This window comes from Saccopteryx leptura, chromosome 4 (genome assembly GCF_036850995.1).
Source record: "Saccopteryx leptura isolate mSacLep1 chromosome 4, mSacLep1_pri_phased_curated, whole genome shotgun sequence".
NCBI lineage: Eukaryota > Metazoa > Chordata > Mammalia > Chiroptera > Emballonuridae > Saccopteryx > Saccopteryx leptura.
Genome location: NC_089506.1, coordinates 221159288 through 221175681, shown reverse-complemented (window position 1 = coordinate 221175681; position 16394 = coordinate 221159288). Strand labels below are relative to the sequence as shown.

The window sequence follows — 16394 nt, the reverse complement described above, 5'->3', positions numbered from 1 at the left end:
CCGAACGATCTCTGGAAGCAAAGTGATCTGGGCTGCACTGAGGACTTGGGAGGCCGGCCACTTCCCAACCCCGGTTTTCATCATTAGTAACTCTCGGCCGAGGGCTGAGGGGCCAGCTCCAGGGCCACTGCCCTCCCCCGGGGCATACCCGGCTCCTAGCCTCCTTGAGTCCCTTGTTGGTTCTTCCCACTGTTACCCTCCAGCCTGGCTTCTCCTGAACACGCCCTCTTCCTCCTGACTGCAGAGGGACCTGGCTTTGTTTGGGGGGGGGGACATCATTCCATGGAGAAACAGCAACCCTTCTGGGGTTCAGAGCTTGCTGTCCTCTGGTTCTTCATCATTGCTTCCTGGGGGTCCTTCCTCTCTTGTTCAGGAGCTCACCTGTAAGGGTCACATTAGATGACCATTCTGCCCCCTTGCCTGTCCGCCACTGGTCTCTGTAGACCGCCGGCCCCTCTCCCTGTTGATGGACGGCACTGAGACCTGATTCATAAGCTTCCTTCCCTCACCAGCGTCTGCCATCTCAGGGTGATACATATTTCAGCGTCCGCAAAAGGCGTGCCTTTCAGCGACCTAGTCTTAAGTTGTTCTGTACTTTCTTACTTGAATGATCTCAGTAAGAGGATGCGGCCACCAGGCCGGTTTTCCGTGTTTTAAGAGATGCCTGTAAGAGACGTCCTGCTGCTTCTCGCCAGCTCTCTGGAGAAGCGGCCCAGGCCTTCTGCAGGAGAGAGGTGGACGTGGGAGGGCCCGCAGACGCAGGGTGCCCCGGCGGTTGACGGCAGCTTCCACCTCGCTGGAATAATTTCTGACGATGGGGGGGGGGGAGTTCCCGGTTGTTCAGCCGTGAGGAGTTAAGGTCAAAAACAGCGTTGGCTGGTCTCGGAGGGTGAGGATGGCGGAGGTGGTTTTGAAGGTGGTGACTGGAACGAGGGTGGAGGGGGGGGGGCTGGAAGCACGGGGTCCCTGGGTCTGTTCCGTCCAAACACTGTTGAAGCGAGAGGCAGATTTGGGGAGAGTGTCCCGAAGGGCACTGACCCGTTTGTACTTCTTAATCTCTTAAGTTTTTATCCTCAGTTCCCAAGCCCCTCCCCTCTGCCAGCCATCAGTCTGTTCTGTCCACATATCAGTCTGTTTCTGTTTGTTTGTTCATTTATTATGTTCTTTAGATTTCACAGATAAGTGAAATCATAGAGCATTTGTCTTTCTCTGTCCGACTTATTTCACTTAGCACAATATCCTCTAGGTCCATCCATGCTGCTGCAAATGGTAAGATTTCCTTCTTTTTGATGGCTGGGTAATATTCCCTTCTATATATGTATCCAGCTTTTTTTTATTTTTTATTTTAAATTTTTTAAATTGTATTTATTCATTTTAGAGAGGAGAGAGAGAGGGAGGGAGAGAGAGAGAGACAGGAGAGAGAGAGAGACAGGGGGGAGGAGCTGGAAGCATCAACTCCCATATGTGCCTTGACCAGGCAAGCCCAGGGTTTCGAACCAGCAACCTCAGCATTTCCAGGTCGATGCTTTATCCACTGCGCCACCACAGGTCAGGCCAAGCTTTTTTTTTTTTTTTTTTAAATTCACTTGGCTGTTGGTGGACCTTTGGGTTGCTTCTGGTTCTTGGCTCTTGTACATAATGATGCAACAGACTCAGGGGTGCCTCTGTTCTTTCGAATTACTCTTTTGGGTTTCTTTGGATACATTCCCAGAAGTGGAACTGCTGGGTTATAAGGCAGTTCCGTTTTCCATTTTCTGAGGAAACTCCACACTGCTCCCCGCAGTGGCTGCACCAGTCTGCATGCCCGCCGACAGTGCACGAGGGTTCCCTTTTCCCCACATCCTCGCCAACGCTTGCTGTTTGTGGACGATGTCCGTTCTGTGAGGTGATGTCTCCTTGTGGTTTTCGTTTACATTTCTCTGACGATGAGTGACACAGCATCTTTTCATATGTCTGTTGGTAATCTGTGTGTCCTCTTTGGAGAAGTGTCCATTCAGGTCCTCTGTCTCTTGGGGCATTTTTTTTTTTTTCCCACTTTCCCGAACTTTATTAAAGAAAAATCAATGATGGTAAATCTCTAGAACATACTCAATTTTCTGAGATTCTTCCCATGAAAATGTGACGTTAGATTTCGAAACATACACCAGGGTGTACATGGTTCCCAACTGTACTACGTAGGTGAGAGGCTGAAATACTAAAATGTTCATCTTCCAACTTTCCCCAGTCTGTGGTCTGTCTTTGGATCGGCAATAATTGCCTGAACAGCTACTATGGCTTCATTAATTTTTGTCTGTAGCTCTCTGAGCTCTTCTATATGCAGCAATCGCAGGATTTGAGCAGCTTCATTAAGAACTGCATCTCCTGTGTCAAAACCAAGAGTATGCTTGTCTAAAGCAACAGGCAATCCCTCTTTTGATTGATTTGCTTTAGCAATTGCATCCTGTGTCAGACGTTCCTGGACCAAAATGCGAATTGCCTTAAGCATCACCAGGTAATCGTCATGACGCTGAATCTGAAGGAGGTTAGCCAAAGCCATGACACCAGCCTTGAAATCAGGGTTATTTACATCCAAATTGATCAATGGCTCTGCATTTTTGGCTGCACTGTCAGCATTTTTTGTATTATCCAACACTGAGTCCTTGTGTTTTTCAGCATTATCTCCATATTCAAGTCTAACAGCTAAACCAAGAAGCCAGTCAATTGCTTCTTGTCGATCTTGAATCTTGAAAGGACAGTTAACATCTGTGAGATACCTCTTCTCATGAGGATGTGAAGTGATACAATGCTTTTCAAAGAACTTGGACCAATCACTGCTGTGGATGTTTCTTAAATTACCCCTATCTTCAATCTTGTAGTGTCTGATTTTCTGGTCTTCAAGCCAAACAATAAAGTTTCTAAATTCTGTTTCATCTTTGCAGTTGAAGCCGGCAGGGTTGTGGTAGTCGAGGGCCGTCAGCTTGCGTCGGAACATGATCCCGGCTTCTCGCTCTGGTCCCCCCCGGCTTCGGCCGGAGAGGAGAGGCGAGGAGCGGCGGCACCGGTGATGCGGCGAGAGGGTCTTGGGGCATTTTTAAAGATAATATTGCACATCTCCAAGAAGCACAGGAGTTTGTTTAGTGTTATTATTATTTTCCCCCTAGAATCCCCAGTTCAACACAGATGAGGCATGACTTTTTTTTTTTTTTTGTATTTTCCTGGAATTGGAAATGGGGAGGTGGTCAGACAGACTCCCGCATGCGCCCGACCGGGATCCACCCGGCACGCCCACCAGGGGGGTGATGCTCTGCCCCTCTGGGGCGTCGCTCTGTCGCAACCAGAGCCATTCTAGCGCCTGAGGCAGAGGCCATGGAGCCATCCTCAGCACCTGGGCCAACTTTGCTCCAGTGGGGCCTTGGCTGCGGGAGGGGAAGAGAGAGACAGAGAGGCAGGAGAGGGGGAGAGGTGGAGAAGCAGATGGGCATTTCTCCTGTGTGCCCTGGCCGGGAATCGAACCCGGGACTCCTGCACGCTAGGCCGACACTCTACCACTGAGCCAACCGGCCAGGGCCTGAGGCATGACTTTTTAATCAGAGGAACTGGTTAGTTAGACAGCCCAGAGAGTGAGCTGGCAGGTTCCATATCCAATCAGCATTGTGATTTTAATTCTATAGATCCAGCACCCAATTGCAAGGGGCTGTGTTGCTCTGGATAGTGTTTGATGAGCATCTTAATGAAGGTGTTTGTGGAAGAAGGTGCCACCACGTGTCTGCCGGTCACACGGACCCAGGGAAGGAGCTCTCACCAGAGACAGCGCAGAGATTTTGCATTCTCTGACCAGAAGGGGCTTTGTCAGTGTTTAGCTTGGCCGGCAGCCCACAACCTACCTTCTTGTGCAGCGAGAGTGCTTTTCATTTTAATGTGTGAAAATCACGGGCCCCCCCTGCCCACGCCCTCCCCCCCCCTGCCCACGCCCTCCGGGAGCTGTATCACCAACAGCTTTCCAGTGTGTGCCAAGTGGGAGGCGGCCGGGTCCCACCTCTCCCCGTGACATTAGCTGCAGCAAATGCCTGTTGATAGTGGCACCACTCCCTCGGTCTCAGGGATAAAGACGCACCTGCTGTCCGGAGCCCCGGAGAGGTCTTGGTCCGGGACCTCAGCCCTCAGCGTTTTTTAATTGGTGGTAGACAGATGTGTTGGAAAAGCTCACTTTTTTTCTTTCTTTTTTTTATCCACTTCAGTCAGACTGTTGTGAAATAGCACCCCTTTGCCCTTTTGTGCCTGACAGCCCAGATTGTAAAGGCTGACACTGCGGTGATTTAAAACAGCTCTGTGGCTTTAGGAGGCCGCGTTGGCCGATTGGGCAGATTACAGCGTTTTAAGGTCATGAGCTTTAATTCTTACTTTGGTGATGCTCAAACCTCGTTTGGCAAAAGCCCCAGAGCTTTTCTCTGGGGGGGGGGGGGGGGGCTTGTTGTTTCCAGGACAATGTGATTTCTGTTTCCTGTTAGTAAAACAAAACAAAACAAAACACATGAACATGTATGTCATCTTGGTAACGTGATTCCTACACCCAGAGCCCTCCCGTGTCCAAATCTGTGGTCCACACGACGTCCTCCGAGAGCAGAGAGGTAGTTTTATTTATTTTGTTCAACCTTTCCGTGCTGACTGCCCGCTGGCAGGTGGCGCTGACCGTATGAGACCGAGATCAGTTCTTAGGGGGAGGAGCTTCACCCTGGGGAGGGGGTGCGGACCCGTTTTGCGGAGGAGGAAAGACAGCCCGGAGAGTGAGCTGGCAGGTTCCGTATCCAATCAGCATGCGAACCAGACAGGGCCCCACTCAGTCTTCCGAGCCCAGGCCGCCTTCTGACTCAGGTCCGACCTCCACCATGCCTGCCGTGAGAGTGGAACCCGCTTATTAACCAGGGGCGGGGTCAGCCACTCTCTTTTTCGTAGGATCGGAACCCTTTCCTCCCTTGGTCACTCAGTGGTCCAGGATGGACCCGGAACGGCGTCTCCTGCGTATTCTTTTTTTTTTTTTTTTTTGTATTTTTCTGAAGTTGGAAACAGGGAGGCAGTCAGACAGACTCCCGCATGCGCCCGACCGGGATCCACCTGGCATGTCCACCAGGGGGCGATGCTCTGCCCATCTGGGGCACCGCTCTGTTGCAACCAGAGCCATTCTAGCGCCTGAGGCAGAGGCCACAGAGCCATCCTCAGCACCCGGGCCAACTTTGCTCCAATGGATCCTCGGCTGCGGGAGGGGAAGAGAGAGACAGAGAGGAAGGAGAGGGGGAGGGGTGGAGAAGCAGATGGGCGCTTCTCCTGTGTGCCCTGGCCGGGAATCGAACCCGGGACTCCTGCACGCCAGGCCGATGCTCCACCACTGAGCCAACCGGCCAGGGCTCCTGTGTGTTCTTGAACTGGAGGGGGGGGGAGGCGGGGGGGGGGGGGGCGGAGGGGTCAGACTGTGTGTCAGGAAGCCACGCCAGGACCTCCTCCGATGTGCTTTGTCATTGGACACCTCCCCTCCGGTCCTCGTCCCGTCGAAGGGGCTCTCAGAACAGCGGGTGGAGAGTGAGCAGAGGGAGGGTAAGAAGGGGGTGGCAGAGGGTGAGGCGGGAGGGGGAATGAGACTTCCGGTGCGGAAGGAGAAGCCAGGGAACCGGCCGGGGCCTGGAGTGAATCCCTCGTCCGCAGCCTGAAGGCCTGTGCCAGCATCGTGGCGGCCGGCCGGTCCTAGCTGGCGTTTCCTGGCCGTTCCCCACTGTGCTGGCCGGCAGCGTGCCGAGGCTGGTGCGACAGCGGGTATACGAGAAGGATTTGCTGACATCCGTCCGTGCCTGGATTACTACCCCTTATCTGATTTTCCAGCCGTGGTCTTCTGTGGACCCGGGTTCAGCTCCTGAGGCCTTGGCTCATGAACGATGCAGAAATATGAAAAGCGCAGGGAAAGAACAAATCACAGAAAAAAAAAAACCCATCGTGTTCACCGAGGGACACCTGTAACGTTTTTATGCCGTTCCAACGTTTTAATGCATTTTTTAAAACAAAGACAGTTTTGTACCCTGTTTTTGGTAACCTCCTTTTTGCCCTGAGGGATGTATGGTAAATAATATTTTGCCACATCAAGTTATTGATTACAAGGGATTTTTAAATAGTTATACAGATTTTCATTGATTGGAAATTCCAAAACTTACCTGACGCAGTCCCTAAAATTTAACCTTCTTTAACCACTGTTATAAATAACATCTTTGTATACTTATGGTTGTGGATGGCTGTTTCTGAATATTCCCTAAGCGTAAGTTCATGTATTGGTTAGTTTTTGCTGCGTAACAAACCATTCCACCGCTTAGCAGCGGAGAACAACTATTTATTGAGTTCTGCAGGTTTGCGGTCTGGCCAGGCGGTTCTCTGGTCCAGGGTGGAGCCAGTGGAGGCCTCTGACCGCACACACTTTTCTTCAAGTTTGTGTTTGTGTCGTTTGCTTCTGTCAATGTCGGCCAAAGTGTGGGGCGTGGTGAGCCCCAGAGCTGGTGTCAGAAGGTTTTACCAAAGGGCATGTGATTGGAGTCACAATCCAGTGCATTGCCCCAAATTGGAATTTCCAAGTCGAAGAGTATGGTGGTCCTTATAAAGGCTTTTGTTGCCGGATGGTTCTCCGGAGAAGTTGTAGCTACTTTGCACACTCACCGAGAGAACGTGCATTTCCAAATTCTCTTGAGTGCTGGGTATAATCAATCCTTACTTCAGTTTTCTCCCACAGAGGAATATTGTTGAGTTTGAAAAACACAGGCTTAAGGTAAACCAGCCAAACAATGTCTGGACCTTTTTTTTTTTTTTTTTGCATATTTCTGAAGCTGGAAACAGGGAGAGACAGTCAGACAGATTCCCGCATGCGCCCGACCGGGATCCACCCGGCACGCCCACCATGGGGCGACGCTCTGCCCACCAGAGGGCGATGCTCTTCCCATTCTGGGCGTCGCCATGTTGCGACCAGAGCCACTCTAGCGCCTGGGGCAGAGGCCACAGAGCCATCCCCAGCGTCCAGGCCATCTTTGCTCCAATAGAGCCTTGGCTGCGGGAGGGGAAGAGAGAGACAGAGAGGAAGGCGCGGCGGAGGGGTGGAGAAGCAAATGGGCGCTTCTCCTGTGTGCCCTGGCCGGGAATCGAACCCGGGTCCTCCGCACGCTAGGCCGACGCTCTACCGCTGAGCCAACCGGCCAGGGCTTGGACCTTTTTTTTTGGTTACTATTTCATTCTGGCATTATTCTTTTGCGATGTTATTGGGTGAAGTTTATTTGTGTTATTAGATTTAGGAGATTTTGAGTCTCTGCATTCGTGAGTGAAATTTTTCCACCGTTCAACTTCTTTTGGTCTGCTGCTGTCTTCAACAGGTTTTTGCTGTTTTCATCTAAACATCTGGGAAACTTGTGTGTTTTTTTTTTCTCTTCCTTCTTAACTTATTAAGTGTTTAAGTGGCAAAGGATATATCGTGTTCATTGATGGTTTGAGTGAATTTGCCATTTCCCCAAATAAAACATTTTTTTTTTTGGTCTTTTCTGGGATTGGTTATTTGACAAATTAAAACTTTTTCCCCATAACCATTATTGGTATCCTTTCAAATATGTTTTCCCAAAAATAATAATTTAATGGAATTTCTAATCTATTAGGATAATGCTGCATACATTATTTTGTATTGACTGGGAAAACCTCCATGCCCTCTACAGTTCTGCCTCTTTTCTTATTTTTGTAAGTTCCTATTGCTGTTTTTTGAAATTTTTCTTTAATTCTGTAAACCAGAATTACCGTTTTTTACCCCCCCCCCTCGAATAACCACTCTTGACGCTTATTCTTCAATTCTGTTTCCTGACATATGAATTCCTGCTTTAGGCTTCATTCTTTTTTTCAGTTACTTTTAAGACGTCCTCCTAAAGGCATTGAGCTGAATGCCTTTGTATACTTTTAACTCTATCTCCTGAGTTATCAAAGACTAGACAGTACGCTCATCTCCCACAATGGTAGTGATTTTTTTAAACCCATCTTGAGATTTTTTTTTTTTTTTGGAAACAAAATTTGCTTTGTGCATTCAGAGCTCAAAAGTCCTTCTTGGCCACTCTTAACAGAGGACGGTCCAGTTTTAGATTCTCCTGACCGCTTGGTGATAACGCCGGGGTCACTTTATTTTGGATACTTAGATGACATGATATAATCGATGTAAATGCTTATTAACGTAATGCCAGGCATGTGGACTGCACCTTGCTGTTGGTTTTGTTATTGTTGATGTTCTTGTTATAAATATGAACACCCAATTGCATCCCGTATAATATATATTTCATGCCTTAAATTTTATGTGTCTGAGATTAATATTTTGACTCAGGACAGTTTTCTCATTTCTTCAGTTTGATTTTGTGTCACTTTATTCTCCCAAGTCTCTTGTGAACCATATCGATTTGAACTGTGATTTTTTTTCCCCCTCTAAATCATGCCTCTTTGCTTGATGTCTGTCTTTATATGCGGATAATTCTACCTAGTTACGTTCAACTCATCCGCACGAGTGAAAGCAGTTTTTCAAGCTTTGACTTCTTCCCTGTCCCAGTCTACTCTCCTCCCTTTAAAGGTTTTAGAGCCAGAATTTTATTGAGAGAGAGAAAAGAAGGGAGGAACAGAAAACATCAACTCTCATATGTGCCTTGACCCGGCAAGCCCAGGGTTTTGAACCGGCAACCTCAGCGTTCCAGGTTGATGCTCTATCCACTGCGCCACCACAGGTCAGGCGTAAGTTATTTTTTTAATGCTCAACAATTAGCTTTTTATTTATTTTTTTAATTTTTCCGAAGTTAGAAGCGGTGAGGCAGTCAGACAGACTCCCGTATGAGCCTGACCGGGATCCACCTGGCATGCCCACCAGGGGACGATGCTCTACCCATCTGGGGTGATGCTCTGTTGCGGCCAGAGCCATTCTAGTGCCTGAGGTGGAGGCCATGGAGCTGTCCTCAGTGCCCAGGCCAACTTTGCTCCAATGGAGCCTCGGCTGCGGTAGGGGAAGAGAGAGACAGAGAGGAAGGAGATGGGGAAGGTGGAAGATGGGTGCTTCTCCTGTGTGCCCTGGCCGGGAATCAAACCCAGGACTTCCACACGCTGGGCCAATGCTCTATCACTGAGCCAGTGGGCCAGGGCCTCAATAATTAGCTTTTGAATAAAAGGAGTACTCAGAAGCACAGGCAGTCTTCCTAGGCCACCAAGTGAGAGGCTGGGAAGGGCATCTAAGGGTCAGGTGGAACACTCCTCATCCATCCAGTCATCCACCCATCTATCCAATAAATATTCATTGAGTGCCTACTGTGTGCCAGGTGTCGATTACATACATAATAGAAGCAACCCCCCAGGGGGTGGAGAACAGCCAGAGGTGTAAGCAGGTTGGAGGACCCCTAAGGATAAGGCTCTGGGCTTCCGTTGGAGCGGGATGGACCTTGGAGCGGGATGGACCTTGGAGCGGGATGGACCTTGGAGTGGGATGGGCCTGGGGGAGAGGGCGGCAGGTGTGACCAGCTCGCCAGAGCCCTGGGCAGGGCAGGGGAGTGGCCTGAGCGAGGAGAGAGCCTCTCCTCCTGCCAGATGGCTTCATTCTCCCCCTGAAGGAAGCGGGGACTGCACGCTGCGATGTGATTCACAAGAACAGCGTTTCCTGTGGGCTTGCAAGGGCATTTTGAATCCAAAGACCACAGCTCGTTGATGTGGGGAACACTTTTGTGTTTTTGTTTTGTTTTTTGTTTTTGCTTTTTTAGACTTTGTAGAGGGATGATCTGACCAATTTTATAAGCCTGGAGAAAGGTAGTTGGGGTGAATTTAAATGCACATGTCCTATTCTGGAGGGGGGCGTGGCGGGGGGGGGAGGAGCCCTAATCATATTCAGCTTGCACCTGTTGGGGGTCCTCTTAGCCACCAGCTTTCACCCGGATGCTCACGTCCTGAGACTGACTGTTTTCCTGCAACCGACCGGACTCGGATACTGTCGTCTGCCTTTCCATCTTCCGTTGTGAAACGAGCAGCTCATCAGCTGCTTCTCTCTCAGAGGCCCTGCCTCTCTTTCAAGCGCAGCCATCTGTGTGTCTTCACCCACCCTCTCTCCCTGCTCGGTGTCCTCCGAGGCAAGCTGCAGGGAGGAGAAAACTCATTAAAAGATAATAATCCGAGTATATAATAGCAGCTATTCCTTAAACCCAGTGGAGAAATGTCTGTGACGTCCTTCTCACTGTGCCTGGACCGTAGCAAGTGTCCGGAAGACAGTTCTTACTGGGCTTTTTTATTTTTTTTAAATGAATGGTGTTGGGAGAGAGGGGGTTCTCCTTGGGGCTCATACTTGTCCTTGGTCCTGTTGGTGGCTTCTTGGTGGGGCCCCTGTGGGAGTTCCTGCCCACGTGGGAACCTGCCACTCAGCCCTGCCACGCCCGTGACTCAGCTCAGCTGTTTCTCCTCCGCCTGCTCTCTGGGAGGGAGGCACGGGGGTGTCAGCTGTGGGGTGGCCTTCAGGCGGCAGGGTCGGGACGGACTGGCTGCTGCTGGCATTTCCAACATGGGTTGGCATTGCAGAGGGTATGGAAGGTCAGGGGTAATACTTATCAAGGAACAGACAGTAAGGGACATTCCGTTCCTTATCGGTCGGCAAGACCAACAACAAATAGTACATCCCCCGTTCTTTCAGCGTCGGGAAGACATTTTCCTCCAATCTCTCTGCTGAGAACGAGGGCCATGCCTCTGCTTACAGACATCCCGTATCAACTCACCCGAGGTCAACGGGAGGCTGGACGGGCCTTCTCAGCCTTCAGACGCCAGTGTCCAGCTCGTGTGCTCGTGCGCGCGTGTGTGTGTGCGTGAGTGTGTGCGTGCGTGCACTCGTGTGTGTGTGTGTGCTCATGTGTGTATGTGTGTGTGTGTGAGTGTGTGTGTGCTCTGTGTGTGTGTGCGTGCTCGTGTGTGTGCGTTTGTGTGTGTGCGTGTGTGTGCTTGTGTGTGTATGTGTGTGTGTGAGTGTGTGTGTGGTGTGTGTGTGTGCGTGCTCGTGTGTGTACGCTTGTGTGTGTGCATGTGTGTGCTTGTGTGTGTGTGCTCGTGTGTGTGCGTGCGTGCACTCGTGTGTGTGTGCTCGTGTGTGTGTGCTCGTGTGTATGTGTGTGTGTGCTCGTGTGTGTGTGCTCGTGTGTGTGTGCTCGTGTGTGTATGTGTGTGTGTGTGTGCGTATGTGTGTATGTGCGTGTGTGCGCTCGTGTGTGTGTGTTCTGTGTGTGTGTGCGTGTGTGTGTGCTTGTGTGTGTGTGTAGATATTTGACACAAGCCTTGTAAATCCCTTCGGTTCGTTTGTACTTGTTTATCCACTGGCACGGTGTTCAGAATGCGAGAGAAAAGGCAGTGTGAGTGCTCATCAGGACCCTGTTATGTAATCTGGGCAGTTTGACCCCCTCCCCCGCCCCTCCCGCTGACAATTGGCCACCTCTGGAGACATTATGCTGCTCACAGCTGGAAGGGTACACTTGCTGCTAGCGGACCCAGGCCAGGGAGCCTCCTGAAACATCCCACAATGCACTGGAGAACCCAGGCCAGGGAGCCTCCTGAAACATCCCACAATGCACTGGAGAACCACGCCAAGGAGCCTCCTGAAACATCCCACAATGCACTGGAGAACCACGCCAAGGAGCCTCCTGAAACATCCCACAATGCACTGGAGAACCCAGGCCAGGGAGCCTCCTGAAACATCCCACAATGCACTGGAGAACCCAGGCCAGGGAGCCTCCTGAAACAGCCCACAATGCACTGGAGAACCCAGGCCAGGGAGCCTCCTGAAACATCCCACAATGCACTGGAGAACCCAGGCCAGGGAGCCTCCTGAAACATCCCACAATGCACTGGAGAACCCAGGCCAGGGAGCATCCTGAAACATCCCACAATGCACTGGAGAACCCAGGCCAGGGAGCCTCCTGAAACATCCCACAATGCACTGGAGAACCACGCCAAGGAGCCTCCTGAAACATCCCACAATGCACTGGAGAACCACGCCAAGGAGCCTCCTGAAACATCCCACAATGCACTGGAGAACCACGCCAAGGAGCCTCCTGAAACATCCCACAATGCACTGGAGAACCACGCCAGGGAGCCTCCTGAAACATCCCACAATGCACTGGAGAACCCAGGCCAGGGAGCCTCCTGAAACATCCCACAATGCACTGGAGAACCCAGGCCAGGGAGCCTCCTGAAACATCCCACAATGCACTGGAGAACCACGCCAAGGAGCCTCCTGAAACATCCCACAATGCACTGGAGAACCCAAGCCAGGGAGCCTCCTGAAACATCCCACAATGCACTGGAGAACCCAGGCCAGGGAGCCTCCTGAAACATCCCACAATGCACTGGAGAACCCAGGCCAGGGAGCCTCCTGAAACATCCCACAATGCACTGGAGAACCCATGCCAGGGAGTCTCCTAAAACATCCCACAATGCACTGGAGAACCACGCCAAGGAGCCTCCTGAAACATCCCACAATGCACTGGAGAACCCACGCCAAGGAGCCTCCTGAAACATCCCACAATGCACTGGAGAACCCAGGCCAGGGAGCCTCCTGAAACATCCCACAATGCACTGGAGAACCACGCCAAGGAGCCTCCTGAAACATCCCACAATGCACTGGAGAACCACGCCAAGGAGCCTCCTGAAACATCCCACAATGCACTGGAGAACCCAGGCCAAGGAGCCTCCTGAAACATCCCACAATGCACTGGAGAACCACGCCAAGGAGCCTCCTGAAACATCCCACAATGCACTGGAGAACCCAGGCCAGGGAGCCTCCTGAAACATCCCACAATGCACTGGAGAACCCAGGCCAGGGAGCCTCCTGAAACATCCCACAATGCACTGGACAGCTTCAAACAGCCCAGTCCACAGTGTTAGTGTGCCGTGGTGGTGGAGAAACCTTACTCACTAATTAAATTATCAATTTTGTAAAGCCATTTGGACGGAGGTATATATAAATTATTACTATTTATAGGGAATTATGTGTGTGCATGCCTGTGTTGATCTTAATCGACTCAACCTTCTTTATCTCTTCCCAGGTATTTTAATTTGTTACTACTTTGCTGTCATCCTTTAAAACGGTTTGTTTTGAATATGTAACGCAAAAATTGAAATCCTACAGGTAAAGCAAGACATACAAGGTAAACAGTAACGACAAAATATACAGGGCCCTGGCCGGTTGGCTCAGTGGTAGAGCGGTGGCCCAGTGTGTGGATGCCCTGGGTTTGATTCCTGGTCAGGGCACACGGGAGAAGCGACCATCTGCTTCTCCACCCTTTCTCCTCCTCCTCCTGTCTCTCTCTTCCTGCAGCCATAGCTCTGTTTGGAGCAAGTTGGCCCCGGGCACTGAGGATGGCTCTGTGACCTAGCCTCAGGTGCTAAAAATAGCTCAGTTGCTGAGTAACGGAGCAATGACCTCATAATGGCAGAGCAATGCTCAATAGGGGGCTTGCCGGGTAGATCCTGGTTGGGGCACATGCGGGAGTCTGTCTCTGCCTTCCTGCTTCTCACTTAAGAAAAAAAAAAACATATACAGAAGCCGCAAGGTATACAGGAGCAGCAGAGTCCCCTCCCCTCCCGTCCCCAGGCCCTCGGTTCCCTTCTCTGATGGCTCATGTACGAGTCTTTCTGAAATCTGTAGTAGCACCGTTAGCACTTAGTTCAGCTTGCAGCGAAGATCGGAGAGCTCTCCGGGCCCATCTGGAGCTGCCGTATTTCGTGTCAGCAGCCGCACCGTGTGCCCCGTCCCAGATGTCCCCTCTGGTTCCCTGCTGACAGGCATGAGGCTCTTTCCAGTTTTTTGTGCCACAGTGAATAATACCCGTGTGTCTAACTGTAGACTGCACGGGGGGTGCCCGTCTAACCCCCAGTCCTGCGGGTGGACCTGCCGAGTAGGAGGAGGCCTGTGCGGGTCAAACTTGCCTGGAGATTCCGGGTGGTATCTGACCCGGGAGCCAGGCAGGCACACGCCCCGCTTCTAGTCCTCCGTGACCTCCTCGGCCCTGGGGATTCCTGAGCTGAGCGAGGTACGGTACCTCCACTTCCCCTCCATGGAAACTGGTACCTCTGCTGTACCCCACGAACATGCATTCCTCACCCAACGCGAGTCCCGAGGGTGGTCTGGGAATGTCGACTGTGTCTGTCACTTGGAGGCTCAGCTGTAGAGGGTTTGGGATATGATTTTTCCGAACTGCTCACGGTTTGTGCGGCTGCGGCAAGACCCCCTCGCTCTCTGCCGCCACCCTCCCCACGGGGATCTCTCCTCTGCGAGGAGGACACATGGGTGCTCTTGCGGAAAGAAATCGGCAGCTCCCCGGGTGCGCCTGCTGCGTGATTGCAGCCCCCCCCCCCCCCATCCCCAGGAGCCTGCCGGCTGCCGGCTCTCTGTGCAGATTGGACGTGGTCGGGGGCTTTATCTGCAGGAAGCAGCTCGGGGCGGAAGGGGAGAGACAGTAGATGGATGGATGAGGGAATCAGGAGAGGAGGGAGCCAGGGGCGAAATGCCTTCTTTGAAAGAGAGACAGGGCAGCCTTCTCCGCCCCCCCCCCCCCAGTGCCAAGGAGGAGTCCCATGGGAAGCTGGGTCGCTTCTGCCAGACCTGCCCGGGGACCAGCCTGCTGGGTTCCCCGGGCTGCAGACGACTGTGTGAGCTTCCACGGGTTACCCCCCCGCCCAGAGTCTCCCGGGCAGGAATGGGCTGGCAGCAGCACCTTCTCCGAGGTCCCCAAGATTCAAGGGGCGCCACCAAAAAGAAACCTGGTCCCGGCATTGGAGGCCACGAAGGAACAGTGGTTTGACAAATTCATCGTCTAAGCGACTGCAGCAGGTGCAGAGGACGCTGCGGCTGTGTGTGGGGAGGGCGCCCGACACGTAGTAGGTGCCCGATAAATATTCCTTGAAAATAAGACATGAGGTGACCTTGGAGAGAGGCGTGGGCCCGCTGGAGTTTTGACCCCTGGGCAGCGAGTTGAGTTTAGCTCACAGCCGGTGGATAAAAAGCTTCACAGGGCCGCGGAGGGGCGGGGTGGGGGTGGGGGCCGTGTGCGGGGCGGGGTGGGGGTGGGGGTGGGGGTGGGGGTGGAGGGCCGCGGAAGGGCGGGGGTGGAGGGGCGGGGTGGGGGTGGGGGTGGGGGTGGGGGCTGTGTGCGGGGCGGGGTGGGGGTGGGGGTGAGGGTGGGGGCCGTGTGCGGGGCGGGGTGGGGGTGGGGGCCGTGTGCGGGGCGGGGTGGGGGTGGGGGCTGTGTGCGGGGCGGGGTGGGGGTGGGGGTGGGGGTGGGGGCTGTGTGCGGGGCGGGGTGGGGGTGGGGGTGGAGGGGCGGGGTGGGGGTGGGGGTGGGGGCTGTGTGCGGGGCGGGGTGGGGGTGGGGGTGGGGGTGGGGGCTGTGTGCGGGGCGGGGTGGGGGTGGGGGTGAGGGTGGGGGCCGTGTGCGGGGCGGGGTGGGGGTGGGGGCCGTGTGCGGGGCGGGGCTCTTGACCAGGGTGGGTGCTGTTCAGTCCTCTCTGCAGTCTGGACTTCTGGGGGTAAAGGAGAAGAGTTGGGGGCCGGGAGAAAGGACTTGTCTCTGCCTTTAAAAAACAAAACAAAACAAAGAAAAACCAATCTTAGATTACTTTTATATTTACCGAAAAGCTACCAGGTTAATGCTGAGGGTTCACACAATTTCCCCTTGAGGGCCCCTCTTATGTGGCAGGGACATAATTTGCTCCCGGGCTTAAGTAGGAAAATCAGAAGTCTTTTGAGAATTCACCTTCAATTTGGATCTTTATAATAACCATGAAACGGCGCGAACAGGGCGAGTGGGAGGGGTTAGCAATGAAGACGGTACTCACTCTGCACCCAGCGGCCCCCCCCCCCCCAAGTGATTTGACCTTCTCAGTGTTCTGTGAGGTGTATTTGCACCATCAGAAAAGTGCCCGTTTTACAGATGGAGGCGCTGAGAGGCAGAGCAGCCTGAGCAGAGGGGTCCCACAGCGAACCTCTCGCTCGTCCCTGAAGCCTAAGCTCTCTGGCTCTGGAGGCTCAGTCTTGACTGGTCCTTTCTGCCCCAGAACAAGAAGCTCTGTCGTCTCTTGATGATGATGCGCCCAGGTTCCTGATGCAAACTTTCACCGTGTTGTTTCTGAGCCCTCCCTCCCTCCCTCCCTCCCTGTCTTCCTCCTTCCTCCCTCCCTCTCTTCCTCCCTCTCTTCCTCCTTCCCTCCTTCCTCCCCTCCCTCCCTCCTCCCCCCTGCCTCCTTCTCTCCCTCCTCCCCTCCTCTTCTCTTTCCTCCCTCCCTCCCTCCCTCCCTCCCTTCCTTCCTTCCTTCCTCCCCCCTCCCTCCCTCTCTCCTTCCCTCCCTCCTCCCTCCCTCCC

General features: G+C 52.8%; 2 protein-coding genes across 3 annotated transcripts in view; one reads left to right on the top strand and one right to left on the bottom strand.

The window, feature by feature from the left end:
* The window catches only part of PRKCB (protein kinase C beta), a 331943-nt gene that overhangs the window by 52688 nt on the left and 262861 nt on the right, over nucleotides 1-16394 (top strand). The gene's annotated exons all lie outside the window — the stretch shown is intronic.
* LOC136403983 (RNA transcription, translation and transport factor protein-like) lies at nucleotides 2029-3029 on the bottom strand. Its single transcript, XM_066383427.1, has 2 exons — nucleotides 2787-3029; nucleotides 2029-2753 (listed from the first exon to the last, which is right to left on the bottom strand). The coding sequence occupies exons 1-2, from the start codon at nucleotides 2969-2971 to the stop codon at nucleotides 2204-2206; spliced, it is 735 nt and encodes a 244-aa protein (XP_066239524.1). The 5' UTR covers nucleotides 2972-3029; the 3' UTR covers nucleotides 2029-2203.